Here is a 21,602-nt window from a genome sequence, read left to right as displayed (position 1 = left end):
ATCCTTAATCCTACTCCTTTGCCCTCCAACCCAGCCTGCTGATCCATTCCCCTTAACTGTTTGTCTGTCTTGTCTGTTTAGATTGTAAGCTCTTTCCAGCAGGAACTCTGTGCAGCGCTGCATGCGTCTGGTAGCACTATAGAAATAATTAATAGTAGTAGTAGCAGCAGCACATACCTGAATCATCATCTGCTTCTTCAGATATCTCCTCTTCTGGTTGTACCGCATACTGCAGGTTGGTCACTAACCCCATGTTCCCCTTCTTGTAGTATTCAATCAGGTCCTCCAGGTTATCAAAATACATCATGGGTACGCCTTCTGAAGCCTAGGGAACCCACCCCACCAGCAAACAGAAAAATTACCTATTGAGTTTTGCCAGGTGCCCGTTCTGACACAAAAAGTGGGCAGGAAAGTAAAGACAACAAATAATTTAGAAAGTGAGCACAGTTAAAACAAATTAACTATCTGTGCTGACTGCACAATCATGTAACCACAAACAGCCTCACAGAGGAGACCATTCACACCCATGCCCATGCTTCAAATAGTGTCAGCCCCTCCCCCAAAATTCTCAAGCCACAGAGATAAGTGGAAGCTAGATAGAAGAAACCCAGCTTCTTTCTGAAACCCCATAACTTCAGCATGTGTACCTAAGAGAGAATGTTTACATTTGTGTGGGAGCAGAGACAGTCATCAGTAATGAACTGGTGTCATGTGCCAAAGATTTCTTTCCTATTCTCTTTTCAGAATAAAAGTAAATACCAGGAATATGCACAGAAAAACAAATTTGACTCATTTTCAATTCATCTTTAAGGAAGGGGAGCGGCAGACAGGGCCGGTGCTCCCCGAAGAGAGATATTGGACTTGGGGGAAGGAGTGGGACAATGGAGAGATGTTGGACTCAAGTGAGTAAAGGAGGGAAAGACAGAATCAGGGATGGGGTAAGAGAAGGAGAGATGTCAGATTTGGGAGATGGATAGGGAGGACAGAGGGGCTAGAAGGGGAATAGGGAGAGATGGACTTTGAGGAGGACAGAGGAGGCATGACAGGGAGAGATGGCGAAAGGGGCGAAAGGGAGTCAGGGAGAGATAGAAAAATGGAGATATTGGTGGAGGGGAAAAATGGGGAGAGAGAGATAGATGGACTTGGAAGGGGAAAAATGGGAGAAGAGAGAGAAAGATGGACTTGGTGGAGGAGGGCAAAATGGGAAGAGGGAGAGATGAACGATGGAGGGGTAAAATGGGGAGAGGAAGAAATGAACAAATCAGAGATAGCAGAGGGGGAAGGAGAGATAGACAGGGAAAGGCGGAAGGGATATGGACTCAGGGCCAGAAGGGGGAGAGAGGGAGAGATATCAGACTTGGGAAGAGAGGGTAGAAGGGTACAAAGAAGAAATGTTGGAGGGAGGGAGGGAGGGAGAGAAAGAAAGAGGAAGAAAATGCTGGGTTACAAAGGTGAAGTAAAGGACAAGGAAGGTGATGCTAAAAATGGTGGATCCATGTGGGAGAGTTGTGAAGAAGATAAGTGAGAGGAGAATAATGAATACAGAGGATAGAAATGTGGTAATGGGGAGCAGTTAAAGGGAATAGGATGATGGGAAATTTGAAAGCAAGGGAATAAGAGAAGGGGATAGAAAGTTGATTAGATTAAAAGTGAAAAGAAATAAAGCAAGAGTTACATTTGAGTGGATAGAGGCAGAAAAGAGAAAATGAAAGAGAGCACTTTAAGAGAAAGATAAAAACATAAGAACAGCCATACTGGGTCAGACTAATACATAAGCCACATAGACACTTTGTTATAGATTGGATATTCCTATCTTTGACATGATATTGCCTTGGTTAAATAAAATGTTTAAAATGATTAAACTTGAAAGCTGTATCATTGAAAGTGAATTGAATCAAAAAATCAATTTCAACAGGGTGAACCGAATTGAAAAAAATTTCTCTGAATCAGGCAGCAATAGTACAGAGGATAGAATGTGATAATGTGAAAGATAAATGGGAATAGGAGGCTGGGGGAAGGGGCAAGATGGGAAATGGGAGAGATAGGGGTGAAAGAAGATGGAAAGTTGATAGGTAGGTGAAAAGTAGAAAGGAGTAGGCTGAAATTTGAGTGGACAGGAGCAAAAAACTAAAAAGGAAAATCTGTATGTCAGTCACAGATACTGTATATTGAGGGAACAAGGCAGGAGGAGAGAGGAGAATTGAAAAAGAGACAACAACCACTGGAAACAAGAAAGGAAAGCAGACAAGCAATTGAAACCAGTATAATAGAAAATGAAACCATCTAGAAAACAAAGGAATTTAATAATTAAAATATGTTAGCTTTGGGCAATATTAATTGCAGATGTCTTTGTACTGTGTATTCAGTACAAAATATTGAGCCCCTTTTCAGGTTTTGTATTTCACAATGTGCCTGGTAGTGGAGAGCTTTGTGTTGCTATTGCTCAGAAAGCATGAAAATCAGGATTTTTTTTTTGGTATGGTGACTTCCATGGGAAAATGATCTAGTTCTGATCTGCACGTTGTAGGGAGGTAGAATATCAGTTCCCATATAACAAATTTTATTATGGTGTGTTAAACTGAGCCTTTCTTTTGCATTCTTTCTCATTTTGCACCTTGTTGTATGAGCATCATATATTTCCTTTTTGTTTTTGCAGAACAGCAGTATGTGGCGAGAAACATGGTTCTTTGAGTTTTTCTGGCAGGATCTATTGTTTTGCTTTAAACATAGGTGACCTGGGCCTACAAGCTCTGCTGTCATTTACTGCGTTACTGAATCTACTGCCCTCTAAGAAGCTGCTGCCATAGGCAGCTTGCCAGTCTTGCCTAATAGATGGGAGAGCCCTTGCCTCACCCCCATTCTGGATACTCAGGGGGAAGGGGAGGGTGCTAGCTCATTCCTCGCCTCAGGCAGCAGATTGTCTTGAGCCACCCCTGGCAGGAGGGAACGTGAACTTAAGCCTACATAGTGGTTCAATTTAAGTTTGAGAAAGAGTGAACTAGGGAAAGTAGACCTTGGTCTGTGAGATTGCTGGGGAGAGTAAAGCCTGAAGAAGGAGAATGCTGGGCACAGGGTAAGGGGACAACAGGCTTATTTAAGGGAAGAGTCAGGCCTTATGATATAAGAATTCTACACAAATGGGGGCGGAGATGTACAGCGTCAGCATCTCTGAGACAAATTTGGTTTTTCTGGTTGCATAGGATTTTTGGACCCCGGTTCGTCTACAGAAGTTAGATAATTCTAAATCTAACAGATGCTGGCACTGTCATCTTGACATTGGGACATTGGACCATCTGTTGTTTTACTGTCCTTTAATACTTAGTTTTTGGAAGTCGATATGGGACAGATTTTTAAATATTCTTTATTCATTTTGAAAACTTACAGCAAGCATACAGGAATATATCATTAGTAACAACAATAACACTTGTAATTCTCATATAATTCTACAGACATAAAAATTATATCCCGTCCCACCCACCTTCTTTCAAATATTATAATCAATTATATCATAAATATAATTTAAACATAATATAGTGAAATTTCCAGAAAAACTCCCTCCCACCCCCCAATGTGTACATATATTCATCCAAGGAAAATGATGTTTACTCCTTACAATATCGTTCCAATGGCCTCCAGATCTTTATAAAATTATTATAGTTCCCTTTCTGTATTGCAATTGCTCTTTCCATCTTAAAAATATGGCATACCGAATTCCACCAAAATGTATAATTACATTACATTAGGGACTTCTATTCCGCCTATACCTTGCAGTTCAAGGCGGATTAAGATCAGTATAATTTTTCCAGTTATTGGTGATATGCTGAATAGCAAACCCAGTTAAGATTAATAATAGTTTGTTATTATGTGCTGATATTTGACTTTTTTTCCTGCCAAACAGAATAGTATCATAGGATAATGCAACATGGTTTTCTAATAGACAATTTACTTGAGTCCAAATTGAATTCCAAAATAATCTTATAAAGGGACAATGGTAAATTAAATGATCAAGTGTCCCCACTTCCAGATTACAATGCCAGCATTTATTAGACTTAGAGCTATCTAACTTTTGTAAACGAACAGGTGTCCAAAACGCTCTATGCAACAAAAAGAACCAAGTTTGCCTCATAGATGCTGATACTGTACATCTCATTCTCCAAGACCAAATTCATGGCCACTGAGATGCAGAAATTTGCTGCTTAATCTCAATGCTCCAAATGTCTCTAAGACCGTTTTTTGGGTTTTTATTCATATATCCAGATATTAATTTATACCACAATGCGGCTTGATGTCCCAGGAAGTCCGCTTGAAAGCATAGGAATTCTAGACTATACTGATTATTCAATGTTTTCCATTCAGGGAACCCCACCTGAATAGCCTGCTTCAGCTGCAACCATTTAAAACTTTGTGATTTATTAAGACCAAATCTATGCTGCAGCTGTGAAAATTCAAGCAGTTTACCATCTGAAATAACATCATTCAGAGTTCGAATACCTGCAATAATCCAGTTCTTCCATAAAATTTTAGATCCGCCAATTTGAATCTTGGAGTTTATCCATAAAGACTGATTCGTTGATTTACTAATTGGAATAGGTGTTAAGTTACTAATGTATCTCAATGTTTTCCATGTATCAGATAAAATTCTGTTATCCTTATACCATCTCGGCATTTTAATACTAGGAACATGAACTAAATTTAAAGGAAAAAAGAGATGCCACTCCAAATACAGACAATCTGGGGCATTATCTATGAGTTCTGGGAGGATCCAATACAACCCTGACGTAAAATATAGGCTTGATGATAACTATAAAAATTTGGAAAATTTACCCCATCCTCCTCAATTGATTTTTGAAGAGATACTAAAGCAATTCTAGGCATTTTACCCAGCCAAAGAAATTTCGTGAGGATACTGTGACCGTTTTTTTCTTTCTTTTGTTCCAACTGTTATACTGCTTTATATTGTTTGTCTTTTGTCTAATTTGTCTAAATTGTATGTGAAATCACCACCTAGTGGCTTTTAAACTGTAAATCGCTTAGATATTTTTATAAGTGATTCATCAAATGCTAATAAACTTGAAACTTGAAACTTAAACCCGGTTTTAAACCCTGCATTGCAAAGGGCTGCCCCTATTCCTAAGCCCAGGAAGCTGTCCAGTAACCCTGTTCCTAGCACCAAGAGCCAGCAGGCAGGGCAAGGCAGAGAGAGAAGGGCAGAAACCACAACATCTGGTTTAGGGCACTATAATCCCTTTTATAACACCTTGGGCAGTTCTGCAACAAAACCTCTAGTAAAGAAAACCAGCACAGGCATGGTTAATGAGAGGGGTGGGGCTGACAGGCAGGACGAACCCAGAGGGAGAGTGAGAACAAGCCTGCAGCATAAAATCAGCACAGCTGGGAACACTCGACAGAATATGGAGAAGACAGGGAATGCAGGGAGGAATGCAGGAGAGAATTCAGGAGGGAATTCAGGAACTGCTAGAACAAGAAGTGCCGTGCTGAGCAGGAGGGAGCCTGCTAGGAGTTCTCTGTCTCAGACCAGAGCTAAAGCACAGGCTGTCTTACAACCCTCCCGAGCTAACAGACTTCTGGCTCCTAAGCAGAAGTTCAAAGGAAGAGAAAGGTTCCCAGGGCAGGGCTGGCCGTTAGCTGACCCTGAAGGGAGTTCTTACCCGGTCTCAGAAAGCGGAGAGTCCCTAATGGAATTAGAGGGAGAGCTATCTGGAAGCAGTGAAATGGAGTGCGATCTAGCAGCCTGGGATCTCCTGTAGAATCACAGTCAATAAGGTATGAATGGGGGAGGGGAATGAAAGTAAATGTATTTTAGTGTAGCGTTCTTTCTCCCTTAGGCAGAACTGTAAGCATGTGTAAATGACTCAATTAGTGCCTGAGAGAGAGGCCTGGTAGATAAAGGGAAGGAGGTGAGAACCTAATTAACTTTCCCCGTGAAGCTTGGGACTCAGAGACCTGACATCACGTAACCCTGAAGCAGGGAACTTTTGGGAGGGGACTTACACCAGTCTTAAAAGGTTGGGTTATATAAAGTTCCCTAGCCCCTACCCAGGAGTATAGGGGTAGTGGGGGCATTGAACTTCGGGTGGGTCAGGTATAAAAGCTTCCTGAAGTATCTGCAGAGAAAAGTAGTAAAACTAAAGAGAAAACATTTTGGTTTATTTTTGGCTTTTTGCCTGAGCAGCAGGCTGGACTATATTATAAAGAAGAAACCTTGTGAATGTATGATTTGTTTTAAGTCCACTCAACCAGAGGAACTACTGGAACCCCAGTGCTGTGAACTGGGGGTAATAAAGATAAAAGCTGAACTTTACCCAAAAAGCAGTCTACTAATTATTCTACTGATTATCCAGTGGGAGTCCTCCTGGGAGCGCTCCGTCCTACGCATGGGGCGGGAGCCGGGTTGCCAGCGCTAGGCTCATCCCTGGCCCCGCCACAATACCATTAAGCTTTTTATAAAAGGACCCATGAAAAAAATTGGTATCATACTCATTTGATAACAAACCACAGGCAATATCATCATTTTAATAGTTTGAACTCTTCCCCACCAAGAGAGATGTAGAGGATTCCATTGCTCGCATAACTCTGTAACTCTTTTTAACAAAAGTTTCTCATTTTCTTTTACTGTGTCATCCACATTGCTTTTAATCCGAATACCTAAATATTTTAATCCATCTTCCTTCCATATGGATGGAAAAGAATCAAATAATCCTTTAGAACAATGCACATTTAAAGGAAGAATCTCTGACTTACTCCAATTTATTTTGTATCCTGAAAATTTTCCAAATGTATCAATCAATTCCAATAAACATGGAATGGTAGTTTCTGGATTTCTCAAATAAAGCAGAATATTATCTGCATATGCTGAAACTTTATATTCCATATCTGAATATGGAATGCCCTTCATCCCCTTTGCATGTTGAATGGCTAACAATAGGGGTTCTAATACAACATCGAACAGCAAAGGAGATAAAGGACAGCCTTGTCTAACTCCCCTCTGCAAATTAAAATGCTCAGATAAATTATTATTAATATTCAATCTTGCAGAAGGGGAGCTATACAATGTTTTAATCATTTGTATAAATCCAGGACCTATACCAAACCAATCTAGTGCTTGATACATAAAGCTCCATTCAACCCTATCAAAAGCTTTCTCTGCATTCAAAGATACAGAAAAAGCCAGATCATTCATGCTTTTGGATAAATTTAACATATGAAATGCTAATCTAGAATTATTAGAAGAATGTTGTTTAGCAACAAATCCTGTTTGATGCATATCAATAATATAAGGGAGAGCCTTAGCTAAGCGCAAAGCCAGTAACTTAGCCAAAAGTTTTCCATCCACATTTATTAATGAGATAGGCCTGTAGTTTGAAACCAAAGTGGGATCTCTATTTGGCTTAGGCAAAACAATTGTTAATGATTCCGCCATAGTACCTTTAATACAACCATTAGTAAGTTGTGACTGATATAAATTTAACAAAATGAGGTAAAAGGAGAATTTGAAAAGATTTATAAAATTCTACTGTAAAACCATCACCACTTGGAGCGGATCCAACTCTAGGAGATTTCAACGCCAGTTCTAATTCTTTTAAAGATATCGGTTCTTCTAAACTTCTTTTTATATGATCAGGAACCTTCGGTCCAATAATTAAATATAAAAATTCCAAACCATCTTTTTTCCTGTCTTCATAATATCTTTCCAATCTGATAATGTGAGATTCCGTTATCATCCTTAATTGCAATAATATTATTCCTTCTTTTCTTTGCTTTTAAATAATTTGCCAATAATCTTCCCGCCTTATTAGAATTTCCATAATAGAAAGCTTGTTAAGAACAAATCTTTCCTAATTAATTTTGAAGATAATTCATTATATTTACCTTTTGCTTTTAGAAGAGCCTGCAAAGTATTATGTTCCCATTTATTAATCAATTTAGATTCTAATACTTTAATTTCTTTTTCCAACTCAGAATATTGCTTTTTGAATTGTTTTCTAATATAAGCAGAATATGAAATAAAGAACCTCTCATAGTAGCCTTAAAAGCATCCCATAAATTTTCCTTGGAAATGTCTTCTGATAAATTAAAATGAAAAAATTCACTTATTTTTAATTTAAAATCCTCAAGGAATTTAGTATCCACAAGCAGCGTATTATCAAATCTCCAAACAGGTCTACTATACTCTTGTTGATCTAATTTAAGTTCAATCCATATACCCGCATGATCAGATAAAATAATTGGATCTATGGAAGCTTTAATCACTTGTTGAACTATTTGAGTTGAAACAAAGATATAATCTATCCTGGAAAAAGACTTATGAACCTGTGAACAAAAGGAGAATTCCCGAGCATTAAAATGAAGAATACACCAAATATCTTTCAAATCACATGAATGAACCAAATTATGTAGCCCTAAAGATTTTAGATTTTTACATGGGTTTTTTTAAATCAATTAATGGATCCATAACAGCGTTAAAATCTCCAGCCACTACTATTTTAGAAGCAGCCAGTGGGAGTAACAATTTCTGTATATTTTTTAAAAATTATTGTTGATTCGAATTAGGGGCGTATACATTGAACAAAGTCAGGGTATGATTTCCCATATTCATATCTACTTGCAACCACCTACCTAGAGGATCTGAATATACTAACTGAAAATTGGCATTACATTTTTTTAATAAGAATAGCAACCCCTGCTTTTTTACCTACTGCAGGTGCAAAAAAATAATGTTTCACCCAACCCCCTTCCAATTTCTTTGATTCTTCAAAGTTCAGATGGGTCTCTTGTATATAATAGACATCCGCATCTTGTTTTTTCAAAAAGGATAACACTTTAAGCCGTCATGATATATAAAAACAAAATGATATTACAGAAACAAAATAATGAACAGAAGTTTGAATCCCTTGAGCAAACATCATTTTCTCAAATAAAAACCCTTGAGCCTGGACAGAATCCCATTGTAACCTACCCAACCCCTCCTTCTCCCCCACCCTATCCCACTCACAAACAACTACCCTCCCCTCCCCCCACATATATCTTGACTGCTTGGAAGTGTTTATGTGAAGCTAAACCCAAAGCTCCCCTCTAAAAACCTATCTCACAATATACCCATACATTAATATTCTAATATTCAATTCATATTTACCAAATATAATAATTTAATATTCCAATATTATTAAATAACAAAATAATTTACTTCCAACTTTAATACAAATTCCATGAAAGTAATTCAAATTAAATTATCTTTAACCAATATTTATCAATTACTAATACCATATTTACTAACACCTATTAAATGAACAATCTACTTTGTATCAATAATGTCTAAATGATATGGGACAGAGTAACACTGTACTGGAGTCATCGATCCCATTGACATATGATGTAGTCATATGTGGGACGATTTTACATCTTAAACCCCCCTTTGGACTGATATAAAAGCCGGCTACTCCTTATTATGACCGGGGTAGCCATACAGATGGTTACTCGTAATTGGAAAAATTGCGATCGCCTTAATTTTCCTTTTTGGTGGGCAAATTTATGCCTCTGCTACAGGTATGAGAAAATGAATGCTGATATGTTGGGGCATAGTACATTATTTAATTTGATTTGGGGCTCATTGACGTCTTTTATTACTTTGTTATAATTGTCTTTTATCTTTAGTTTTATGTGGAATTACACACACATCGAGGATAGGGTAGAAGGGTGGGAGGGGGTATATCTTTGCTTTGTTATGTTCTATGTCTACAGGTTACAGAAGGGAAGGGAGGGGGTGTTATTCTTTATGTATTATTATTGACAGATTATAAGTGCTTACTGTGGTGGATTAATAATTGTTTATATATTGTTCTGTACTTTTGTTGGCTTGAAAAATTAATAAAGTAAAAAAAAAAAGAATTCTATACAAAAAATATCAATAAAGTATGTAGAATGTGAAAGTATTGTGTGCAGAATGCCCCTAAGAGTAGCATACTACAAAAAATATACAACATACAAATTATTAAAACTATCCTTCCCCTCTCTACGTGGTGTTCTCTATGCAGGTAAACTGGGAAAATCTCTTCTCTTCAAAATCACAGGTCTCTGGAACGACCTTACTATCCCGTTGCGGAACCTGGGCTCTCTCCAACTATTCTGCAAGCAACTGAAAACTTGGCTCTTCGCTAACATGTAATTCTATTTTCCCCCTTACTCTTCCATTCTATATATAAGCTCATGTAAACCTTTTCCTTTCTCTTCTTATATTTTAAGTTCTTGTAAACTGTGCCAAGCTCCACTTCTGTGGAGAGGATGCGGTATATAAACTTAAGGTTTAGTTTAGTTTAGTTGTGGTGGCAAACATTTTTGAAAGTGTTTACCATTGGGGACTGAATTAGGCCTGGATATTCAGGGCCTGATTCTCCAAAGTGCGTCCCGATTTTAGGCAGCTGTAAGCGTCCTACAGCTGTCTAATCAGCCAATCGGGATGCACGTTTTTTTAAAAAAATGCTCCCCAGGCAGGCCGCCTATATTGAAGGCGCCTCCGGGAGCCTAGGGAGACCTGCAAGATGCCTAAGCTCGCCTAAGGGCCTTAGGCGGGCCTTAGGCGAACCTAGGCGGCCCTACGCGTCTCCTTAGTAGAGGAAGAGACCCTTAAAATGTAGGCCAGCAAAATGCTGGTCTACATTGTAAGTAGACGCGGCCGCTATACTTATGGCAGCAAGGGATCTCCCTGCTGCAATAAGTATAGCGGCCACGGTTGCGGCCGCCTGTCCCATCGCCGACAGGAGGATGCCCAGTCCTCCTGCCGGAACACCCCTGGAACCCCCCTCCCCCCAAACTGGTAATCTCCGACAGGAGGATCCCCAATCCTCCTGCCGGAACCCCCCTGGAACCCCTCTCCCCCCAAACTGGTAATCGCGGGCAGGAGGATGCCCAATCCTCCTGCCGGAAAGACCTGATTGGCCCAGGCTAGGCACCAGGCTAGGCACCTGGGCCAATCAGGCCTTAGGATTAGTGGGGATGGGCAGACCCACTATGCCTAAGGCCTGATTGGTCCAGGCTTCTAAAGCCTGGGCCAATCAGGCCTTAGATTTAGCGGGGATGGGCCAGGAAGGGGCGGGCCCATCTCATTTCCATGAGGCGGGCCCGTCGGCTGGACGGCAGCAAGACCCATCCAGCCGACCAACATGTAAAGGTTAGTTGGGGGAGGGAGGTTAGTTTTGGGGGTGGGGTCGTCGGGCTTTCCAGCAGGAGGATTGGGCATCCTCCTGCTGGCGATTACCAGTTTGGAGGGGAGGAGGGTTCCAGGGGGGTTCCGGCAGGAGGATTGGGCATCCTCCTGTCGGCGATGGGACAGGCGGCCGCGACCGCGGCCGCTATACATATTGCAGCAGGGAGATCCCTTGCTGCCATAAGTATAGTGGCCGCGTCTAATTTAACCCGATTCTCTAACCGGCGTCTGTACCATTGGCGCCGGTTACAGAATTGGGGTTTAGTGTAGGACTGATTCTGTATAGGACACCTCTCCTGGGCGTCCTATACAGAATCAGGGCCTCAGTGCCTGGCATAATCCTGATACTGGCACTAAATATCTGGGACAGTCTCCAGCCACATTCACCATGCACATGCATGCATGTTCATTCTTCAGAGATATGCTTGCATTTTCTCATTCTTCATATATATACATATGTGCATGTACATACTCTCACTCTTCAGACATGCATGTATGGTCTCATTCTTCAGACATATACACATACACACACACACACACACACACATACTCTTGCTGTTCAGATTCAAACAACACATACACACACATTCTCGCTCGGAAGAAAAAGAAGCTAAAATAAAATATATAGCCAAGTCTACAGCTGTTAAACTGGCAGTCAAAGAGGCTAAACTTCGAATAGAAGAAAACTTAGCCAAGAGCATCAAAAAAGGGGACAAATCTTTCTTCAGGTATATTAGTGACAGAAAAAGAAGCACAGATGGGATTGTACGCCTTAGAAAACCTGACGGGAATTATGCAGAATCAGACACGGAAAAAGCCGAACTACTAAATGAGTACTTCTGCTCAGTCTTCACCTGCGAGGTGCCGGGGTCCGGCCCACAGTTGCAGGAGAAGCATAACTCGGAAGACCCGTTTTGGAACCTCGAGTTTACATCCAGGGTTGTCTATGGCGAGCTCTCAAAACTCAAGATGAACAAAGCCATGGGACCGGACAATCAGCACCCCAGGGTGCTCAGAGAGCTGTGTGATGTCCTAGTGGAACCGTTAGCCGTACTCTTCAATCTCTCCCTGAGTACGGGAAAAGTCCCTTTGGACTGGAAAACAGCTAACGTAGTTCCTCTGCACAAAAAGGGTTGCAAATTACAGACCGGTGAGTCTCACTTCAATTGTGAGTAAGCTCATGGAAACACTAATCAAACATAAATTAGACACTATCCTGAACGAAAAGAAACTACGCAATCCCTACCAACATGGTTTTACCAAGGGTAGGTCATGCCAATCCAATCTTATCAGCTTCTTTGACTGGGTAACTAGAAAGCTGGACTTGGGAGAGTCCCTGGACGTCGTGTACTTGGACTTCAGTAAAGCTTTTGACAGCGTCCCCCACCGTAGATTATCGAGCAAGATGAAATCAATGGGATTAGGTGTAACGCTAATTGCATGGGTCCATGACTGGCTAAGTGGTAAACTTCAGAGGGTGTTGGTTAATGGTACCCTCCCAAAAATGTCAAGGGTGACCAGTGGAGTGCCACAGGGCTCGGTCCTAGGACCGATCCTTTTCAACATATTCATAGGAGACCTGACTCAGGGGCTTCAAGGTAAAATTGCATTATTCGCCGACGATGCCAAATTATGTAACACTGTAAGTAAAAATGATTGTCCGACACCATGAAGCAAGATCTGCTCTTACTGGAACATTGGTCCACGACCTGGAAGCTGGGCTTCAACGCGAAAAAATGCAAGGTCAAGCACCTTGGCAACAATAATCCGAACAGAACATACACATTGAACGGCGAGACCTTGGCTAGGACTGCAGCAGAACGGGATTTAGGGGTGATCATTAGTGAAGATATGAAAACTGCCATTCAGGTAGAGAAGGCTTCATCCAAGGCTAGACAAATGCTGGACTGTATTCATAGAAGTTTTGTTAACCGGAAGCAGGAGGTCATAATGCCATTGTACAGAACCATGGTGAGACCTCATCTGGAGTACTGTGTGCAATTCTGGAGGCCACATTACCGTAAAGATGTGCTGAGAATTGAGTCTGTTCAGCGAATGGCCACCAGGATGATCTTGGGGCTTAAGGATTTCTCGTACGAGGATAGGCTGAACAAATTGCGGCTTTACTCTCTCGAAGAACATAGGGAAAGGGGTGACATGATTGAAACATTTAAGTATATCACTGGTCGCATCGAGGTGGAAGACGATATTTTCTTTCTCAAAGGACCCTCGGCCACAAGAGGACATCCGCTGAAAATCAGGGGTGGGAAATTTCATGGGGATACCAGGAAGTATTTCTTCACAGAAAGAGTGGTTGACCATTGGAACGGGCTCCCGGTGCAAGTAATCATGGCCAGCAGCGTACAAGATTTTAAGAAAAAATGGGATGCCCACGTCGGATCTCTACGAGGGTAGTGTAGAGGTGATACCATCAGAGGATGACCACTTGGAGGGTAGTTTGGGGAGGGTTACTAGTGTGGGCAGACTTGATGGGCTATGGCCCTTTTCTGCCATCATTTTTCTATGTTTCTATTCTCTATCTCTCTCTCTTTCCCGGTGTCGTCCTGCTGTTCATATGCTTTAATCAATCAATGCCACTCCCCCTACCTCCTACAGGTTTGTTTGCTATCCTGTAAAGTTCTTGTATTTGCTGCCAGATCCTTTTTTCAGGCTACAGAACCCTCACACTTTCTTCGATTTTCTTAAATTCCTGCTCCTTTCAACAATCCCCCCAAGATACTCACTGGCTCTTTCCAAGGCCCTTTGCAGAGCTGAGGGGTCAATGCACAAAGGCTTGCAGTACAGCTGAACGCAGATGTCTAAGCATGTGTTTTCTACCATGAGCAAAAGCTGTGCAAGAAAGAAAGCTAAATACAGTAGAACGCCGATTCTCCGAACGCCAATTATCCGAATGTCCAATTATCCGGATTGCTTCAGAGGGTCTCAGTTTATATTTGAGTTGCCCCCCGAAGTACCATTTCTATCACTCTCTTCCCACTAGTGTTTCTTCTATGCTTCTACTGCCGCTGCCATCAGCCCAGCCCAGCCCAACCCAGCCCTGAACCGGGCAACTTTCCCCCATCGTCAACATGCTCCCTACAAGAAAAGAGAACATTCCCTCTCCATCCCCATACAGACACCATCAACCCCCCCCCCACCTTGTTTCTCTGGTGGTCTAGCGGCACATTGGGGCAGGAGCGATCTTACTTGCTCCTGCCCATGCTCTTTCAGCAATGAAAATAGTTGCTGAGAATTTCAGTGGCAGTCTAGCGAGGCTATGAGTAGCCTCGCGAGACTGCCCTCGGAAGTCTCAGCAGCTATTCCTAGCTTGATGTCCTATTAGTCCCTCTCACATGGATGAAATTGGAAGTATATGCTTCCATCTGCTGACCAGACATGATGTACCAGGAGGTATATTGTCAGCTAGATCCCAAGATTCGAGATATTATGGAGATTTTGCTGAAATTCCTCAAACATATAGCTGTTCATGCATGCTGGCATGAATGATACTAGGTACCCCTCCGAATGTATCAACAGTGACTTCTTGTCTTTGGGAGAGATGGAGAAGCAGATACATTTTCATGCACTATTTTTGTCAATCCTCCATGCTGAGAGTAAAAGTCAAGACAGAGAAGCTTTGTGGAATGACGATGTTCCTTAAATGGACTTTATTTGAAAAATGTCAAAGTTCCAAAGGTACAATAAATCATCCACATAAAAGTAAAATAATCCACATGAAAACCTTAAAGGACCTAGTTCACTAGGGACGTAGGACTCAACACGGTTCATTTTTCGACAAAGAGTCTCCTCCAGGGGTCCCTGAGGGTTCTACAATGGTGGATACGTGGAGATGCTAATATGTGGTGAACTGCAAGTAAGACGCTGCTTACGTCCGTGTTGGGTCCTGCGTCCCTAGTGAGCTAGGTCCTTTAAGGCAGTGGTTCCCAACCCTGTCCTGGAGGAACACCAGGCCAATTGGGTTTTCAGGCTAGCCCTAATGAATATGCATGAAGCAAATTTGCATGCCTATCACTTCCATCATATGCAAATCTCTCTCATGCATATTCATTAGGGCTAGCCTGAAAACCTGATTGGCCTGGTGTTCCTCCAGGACAGGGTTGGGAATCACTGCTTTAAGGTTTTCATGTGGATTATTTTACTTTTATGTGGCTGATTTATTGTACCCTTGGAACTTTGACATTTTTCAAATAAAGTTCATTTAAGGAACATCGTCATTCCACAGAGTTTCTTTTGGATTTTCTTCTCTGGATACTTTGGGGTCAATCCTCTTTGGTTTTTGCAAGACAAAGAAGCTTCCATCCTGAAGATGAATGCATGGCTGTGCAGATGGTATCATCAAGAGTGTTTCAGTTTCCTGGACCATGGATGATTTTCCAGGGCCTGCTGAACAGAGATGGTGTCCATGTATCAAAGACAGGAAGAAACGTCTTCAGCAGCAGACTGGCTAAACTACTAAAGAGGGCTTTAAACTAGAAATGTTGGTACTGGGTAAGCAAAGCCCCCAGGTAAGTGAAACATTAAAAACCTCTATAGAAAAAAAGGGCAATATCTAGAAAGCAGTGTCTGCTAAAGCCTATAGTATGGGAAATAAGTTTCTGGATCTAGAGACTGTGATGAAAGAGGTGGACTTAGATTTAGTGGCAGTTACAGACAGAGAACTGGTTCACAGAGAACCATGAGCGGGATATAGTTATATCAAGCAGGGTAGGAAGAAAGGGAGGAGGAGTGGTGTTATATGTTAAAGATAATATTAAAGCAACAGGATTGTAGAACTTATGGGATAAGGGAAAGGCACAGTAGATTAATCTCCGTCATTCAGTCTGGCATACCTTCTTACTTATCCCTATTGATCCATCTTTATTCTCTCTCAAGATGTTTTTGATTTCTAAATAATTAGTGTTTTCAAATTCCTTCAAGTTTATGTTTCAAGTTTATTTAAAAATTTGATTTGATTGCAAAATCATAATCCAATGCGATTTACAAATAACAATAAAATCAGGGTAAGAGAGAAAAAAACTCCACCCCCAACACATTGATTGCACCAGACAGTTGATACAACTTTGACAAACAAGACACAATAGGAACAAGGATTAAATACAATTCATAAACAAATAGAAAGGACATATGTAATGAAACAATAGGATAGGAAAAGGTTATCCACTTAATTTTCACATTAAAAATATTATTAGTTCGTTATAAAGTATCCTGATAGTATAGAATACAGACAACTCAGTTAAAGCATCCTTAAAAAGCCAGCTTTTCAAAAGTCTTCTAAACTTATTAAGCAATTTTTCTTTCCTTATATAGATTGGAAGCAAGTTCCAGATTTGAGGGGCTGTGACAGAAAAGATTGTGTCCCTCCTTGAGTAAATGAATCTTAATGAAGGGACTAAGAGGAAAGATTTTTCCTCAGATCTTAAAGATTTAGTAGGAATATAAGGGATTAGAAGCCTTTCTAGGAATGCAGGAGCTTTATTAATTAATGTTTTGTGTGTAAGTAATGCTATTTTATATGTAATTCTATGATTTACAGGTAACCATTGCTTTTTCTTTAAGAGGGGAGTCACATGATCAAATTTTTTTCTTTTGGTAATTATTTTTATTGCAGTGTTTTGAAGGAGTTGCAATCTACGTATTTCTTTTAAGGTTATTCCCTTATACAAGGTATTACAGTAGTCAATTTTTGATATGAGTAACAAGTGTATTAAAATATTCAGTGATGATTAATCAAGAAATGAGGATAATGATCTAATCAACCTTAACCTATAAAACCAACTTCTAACAAGTGAACTTATTTTATCATGATAGTTCAATTTCTGGTCCAAAATGACCCCGAGTATCTTTACCTTAGAGCTCCTTTTACTAAGCTGCGGTAGCGTTTTTAGTGCGCGCTACAGATTAGTGCATACCAACCCCCGCGCTACGCAGAGATACTAACGCCAGCTCAATGGAGGCATTAGCGTCTCATATGCACGCTAAAACCGCTAGTGCAGCTTAGTTAAAGAAGCCCATAGTGACTTCCTTAAGTATTGTTTTGTTTATGTTTATGTAGGCTCCTAATTTCTGTCCCTCCCTACATGGAAATAGCATAACTAAGGTGACCATACATCCCGTTTTCAAGGGGACAGTCCTGTTTTCGGACCGACCGTCCCGTTGTCCCGGCCCACCGCGATCACTTTCCCTCCCTGCCGCGCAGATTCTAAACCTGGGTCGCCTCTGCTGCTTCTTCCCTTCTTCCCGACGTCAATTTTGACGTCGGAGAGGACGTTCTGGGCCAGCCAATCGCTGCCTGGCTGGCCAGAACTTCCTCTCCGACGTCAACATTGACGTCAGGAAGAAGGGAAGAAGCGGCGGCGGTGGCCTAGGGTTTGAATAGGCGCGGCAGGGAGGCAGACAGGCAGGCAGTAGCAGTACACAGGGGGACGGATGGGCGGTTTGAATCCGGGGGGGTTTGAATCGTAGGGGGGGGTTGAATCGTGGGGGTGGGGTTGAATCAGGCACTGGAGGGAGTGAAGGAGGTAGGCAGGCAGGCTGGCTTCGGGGGAGGGACAAAGGCAAGGGAAGACATAGGAAGGAGGCACTGGGAGCACTATGGACATGGGAAGGAGGCACTGGGGCACTAGGGACACAGGACAGGCACTGGGGCACTATGGACATGGGAAGGAGGCACTGGGGGCACTAAGGACACTGGACAGGCACTGGGGGCACTATGGACATGGGAAGGAGGCTTTGGGGGCACTAGGGACATAGGACAGAGGCACTGGGGGCACTAGGGACACAGGACAGAGGCACTGGGGCACTAGGGACACAGGACAGAGGCAATGGGGGCACTAGGGACACAGGACAGGCACTGGGGGCACTAGGGACACAGGACAGGCACTGGGGGCACTATGGACATGGGAAGGAGGCACTGGGGCACTATGGACATGGGAAAGAGACACTGGGGGTATTAAAGACACTGGACAGGCACTGGGGGCACTATGGACATGGGAAGGAGGCACTGGGGGCACTAAAGACATAGGAAGGAAAGAGGGAGGGAATAGAAAAGGACAATTGTTGGGCCTGAGTGCAGAAAGAAAGAAATGAAAGAAAGGATATTCAGTCAGAAGGAAAAACACAACCAGAGACTCATGAAATCACCAGACAGCAAAGATAGGAAAAATGATTTTATTTTTAATTTAGTGATCAAAACGTGTAAGTTTTGAGAATTTATATTTGCTGTCTATATTTTGCACTATATTTATCTATTTTTCTATAGTTACTGAGGTGACATTGCATATTTTAAAGTCATTTGCCTTGACATCTTTAAAACCCCCCCAAATATAAATGATAATTAACATTTTCTCTGCGTATAGTGTGCTTTGTAGTTTTTTTTAAATTTAAGGTTACCATTATGAATTAATATGAAGATATTATGTGTACATGAAAAATGAATGGAAGAAATTGGGGCGGGATTGGGGGCGGGTCTAGGGCAGGATTGGGGGTGGGACTGAGAATTAATAGATGTCCCCTTTTGATGAAAAAAATAAATGGTCACCTTAAGCATAACCTCAGTTTTAGATAATAATAATAATAATAATAACCATATTCTTCTATACCGCCACAATCTTGCGACTTCTAGGCGGTTTACAATTAAGAGTGCTGGACATTCAGCGAAATACAATAAGTAGATATTCAGAGGAAATACAGAGATCAGAGACCTCAGGAGGCAATAGTAAAGAAATACAATTTGCTGAGCGAAAATGTAATATGTACATTTTAGTAGGTAATGTCCGACAGGACCTGTTGGGGATAAATAGCAACGTAAAGTTACGATAAGATGAAGATAACAGATTATATTTATAACAGTGCTGTAAGTTCAGGTGGAATAGGGAGGGGGGAGGGAGAGGGAGAGCGGGTCAATTGCTTAGGTATTTCTGGAACAGGTATGTTTTTAGGCGTTTCCTGAATTCCCCGAATGTAGTGGGCGAAAGCAGTTGGTCTAGATCTTTGCCCCATAGGACTGCTTGGTGAGAGAGAAGGTGTTCGTGGTGTTTTTTTTCATTTTGCAGCCTCTAACTGGAGGGGAAATGAGTTTTGGGTGTGTGTTTCTCTTGAGTTTGTTATTAGACAATGCGAAAAGGTCCGTTATGTACTTGGGGGTCAGGCCGTATAGTACAGAGGCAGGCAAATTTAAACCTTACTCGGGCTTCCGTTGGTAGCCAGTGCAGCTGCCGATAGTAGGGTGTCATGTGGTCGAATTTCTTCAGCCCGAAGATAAGTCTGACTGCAGCATTTTGCATTATTTGGAGACGTCTCATATTCTTTTGTGAGATTGCTAGATAGGCGATGTTGTAGTAGTCAAGCTGACTCAGTATGAGGGATTGCACTAGGATTCTGAATGTTGACGTATCGAAGTATGATTTAATGGTTCTGAGTTTCCAGAGAGTAAGGAAACCTTTTCTGAATAGGGAATCCACTTGTTCCTTCATTGTTAGGCATTGGTCTAGAATAACACCTAGTATTTTCATGGTGGGCTGAATAGGGTAATTGAGTTTATTGATGCATAGTGGGGTTTTATTGTCAAGCGGGTGAGGGGAGGCAACAAAGAATTTTGTTTTTTCTGGATTGAGCTTGAGCTTGAAATCTGTCATCCATTGTTCCATCTCATTTATGGCATCGGATGCCTTGGGAATAGATTCCGAGATGGATTTGGCGAATGGGATGATGATCGTAAAGATGTATTAAGAGCTAGCTTATTATCATGTAATAAGAGCTTCACCCCATCAAGTACATTATCAATCTAATAAGAATAAGACCGTCACCTCCACCACACCCTCTTTATGGAACCATCATACCCTTTAATCTCTGCTTATTTTTTGAACTAAGAACATAAGAATTGCTGCTGCTGGGTCAGACCAGTGGTCCATCCTGCCCAGCAGTCCGCTCACACGTGGCGGCCCTCAGGTCAAAGACCAGTGCTCTAAATGAGTCCAGCCTCACCTGCGTATAGTCTAGCTTAGCAGGAACTTGACCAACTTTGTCTTGAAACCCTGGACGGTATTTTCCCCTATAACAGACTCCGGAAGAGCATTCCAGTTTTCCACCACTCTCTGGGTGAAGAAGAATTTCCTTACGTTTGTACAGAATCTATCCCCTTTCAACTTTAGAGAGTGCCCTTTCGTTCTCCCTACCTTGGAGAGGGTGAACCGAGTGTCTTTATCTACTAAGTCTATTCCCTTCAGTATTTTGAACATTTCAATCAAGTCCCCTCTCAGTCTCCTCTTTTCAAGGGAGAAGAGGCCCAATTTCTCCAATCTCTCACTGTACGGCAACTCCTCCAGTCCCTTAACCATTTTAGTCACTCTTCTCTGGACCCTTTCGAGTAGTACCGTGTCCTTCTTCATGTATGGCAACCAATGCTGGACGCAGTACTGCAGGTGAGGGCGCACCATGGCCCGGTACAGCGGCACGATAACCCTCTCTGATCTGTTCGTGATCCCCTTTTTAATCATTCCTAGTATTCTGTTTGCCCTTTTCACCGCCGCCGCATATTGTGCAGATGGCTTCATCGACTTGTCGATCAGAACTCCCATGTCTCTTTCCTGGGTGGCCTCTCCAAGTACCGCCCCGGATATCCTGTATTCGTGCATGAGATTTTTGTTACCAATATGAATCACCTTACACTTATCTACGTTGAACCTCATTTGACATGTCGATGCCCATTTCTCAAGCTTGATTATGTCATGTTGCAGATCTTCACAATCCCCCTGTGTCTTCACTACTCTGAATAACTTTGTATCGTCCACAAATTTAATCACCTCACTCGTCATACCAATGTCCAGATCGTTTGAAGAACACGGGTCCAAGCACTGAGCACTGCGGCACCCCAATGGTGACACTTCCAGTCCGAGTATTGTCCATTTACCCCCACTCTCTGATTCCTATGCTCCAGCCAGTTTTTAATCTATGTGAGTATTTCACCCTCGATTACATGACTTGCAATTTTCCGAAGTAGTCGTTCATGTGGAAGCTTGTCGAACGCCTTCTGAAAATCCAGATATACAATGTCGACCGGGTCGCCCTTGTCTATCCGCCTGTTTACTCCCTCGAAGAAGTGCAGCAAGTTCGTCAGATAAGATCTGCCTTTGCTGAAACCATGCTGGCTGGTCCTCATCAGACCATGTTCGTCAAGGTGATCAATGATGGGGTCCTTTATCAGCGCCTCTACCATCTTTTCCGGTACTGAGGTCAGACTCACCGGTCTGTAGTTTCCCAGATCTCCCCTCGAACCCTTTTTGAAGATCGGTGTAATATTCGCCACCTTCTAGTCTTCAGGAATCTTTTCTAATGTGATCGACAGGTTGGCTATTAGTTGAAG

General features: G+C 41.8%; 1 protein-coding gene across 1 annotated transcript in view; it reads right to left on the bottom strand.

Moving 5' to 3' along the window:
• The window catches only part of INPP5D (inositol polyphosphate-5-phosphatase D), a 377,227-nt gene that overhangs the window by 249,538 nt on the left and 106,087 nt on the right, over positions 1–21,602 (bottom strand). The window contains exon 3 of the mRNA XM_033958845.1: positions 178–325. Coding sequence (XP_033814736.1) covers positions 178–325 — 148 coding nt within the window. The remainder of the gene's footprint in view (positions 1–177; positions 326–21,602) is intronic.

The sequence above is a fragment of the Geotrypetes seraphini genome, chromosome 9 (assembly GCF_902459505.1).
Source record: "Geotrypetes seraphini chromosome 9, aGeoSer1.1, whole genome shotgun sequence".
In the NCBI taxonomy this organism is placed as follows: Eukaryota; Metazoa; Chordata; class Amphibia; order Gymnophiona; family Dermophiidae; genus Geotrypetes; species Geotrypetes seraphini.
The sequence above is the reverse complement of the archived record's forward strand: the minus strand, read 5'-3'. Positions and strand labels throughout refer to the sequence as shown.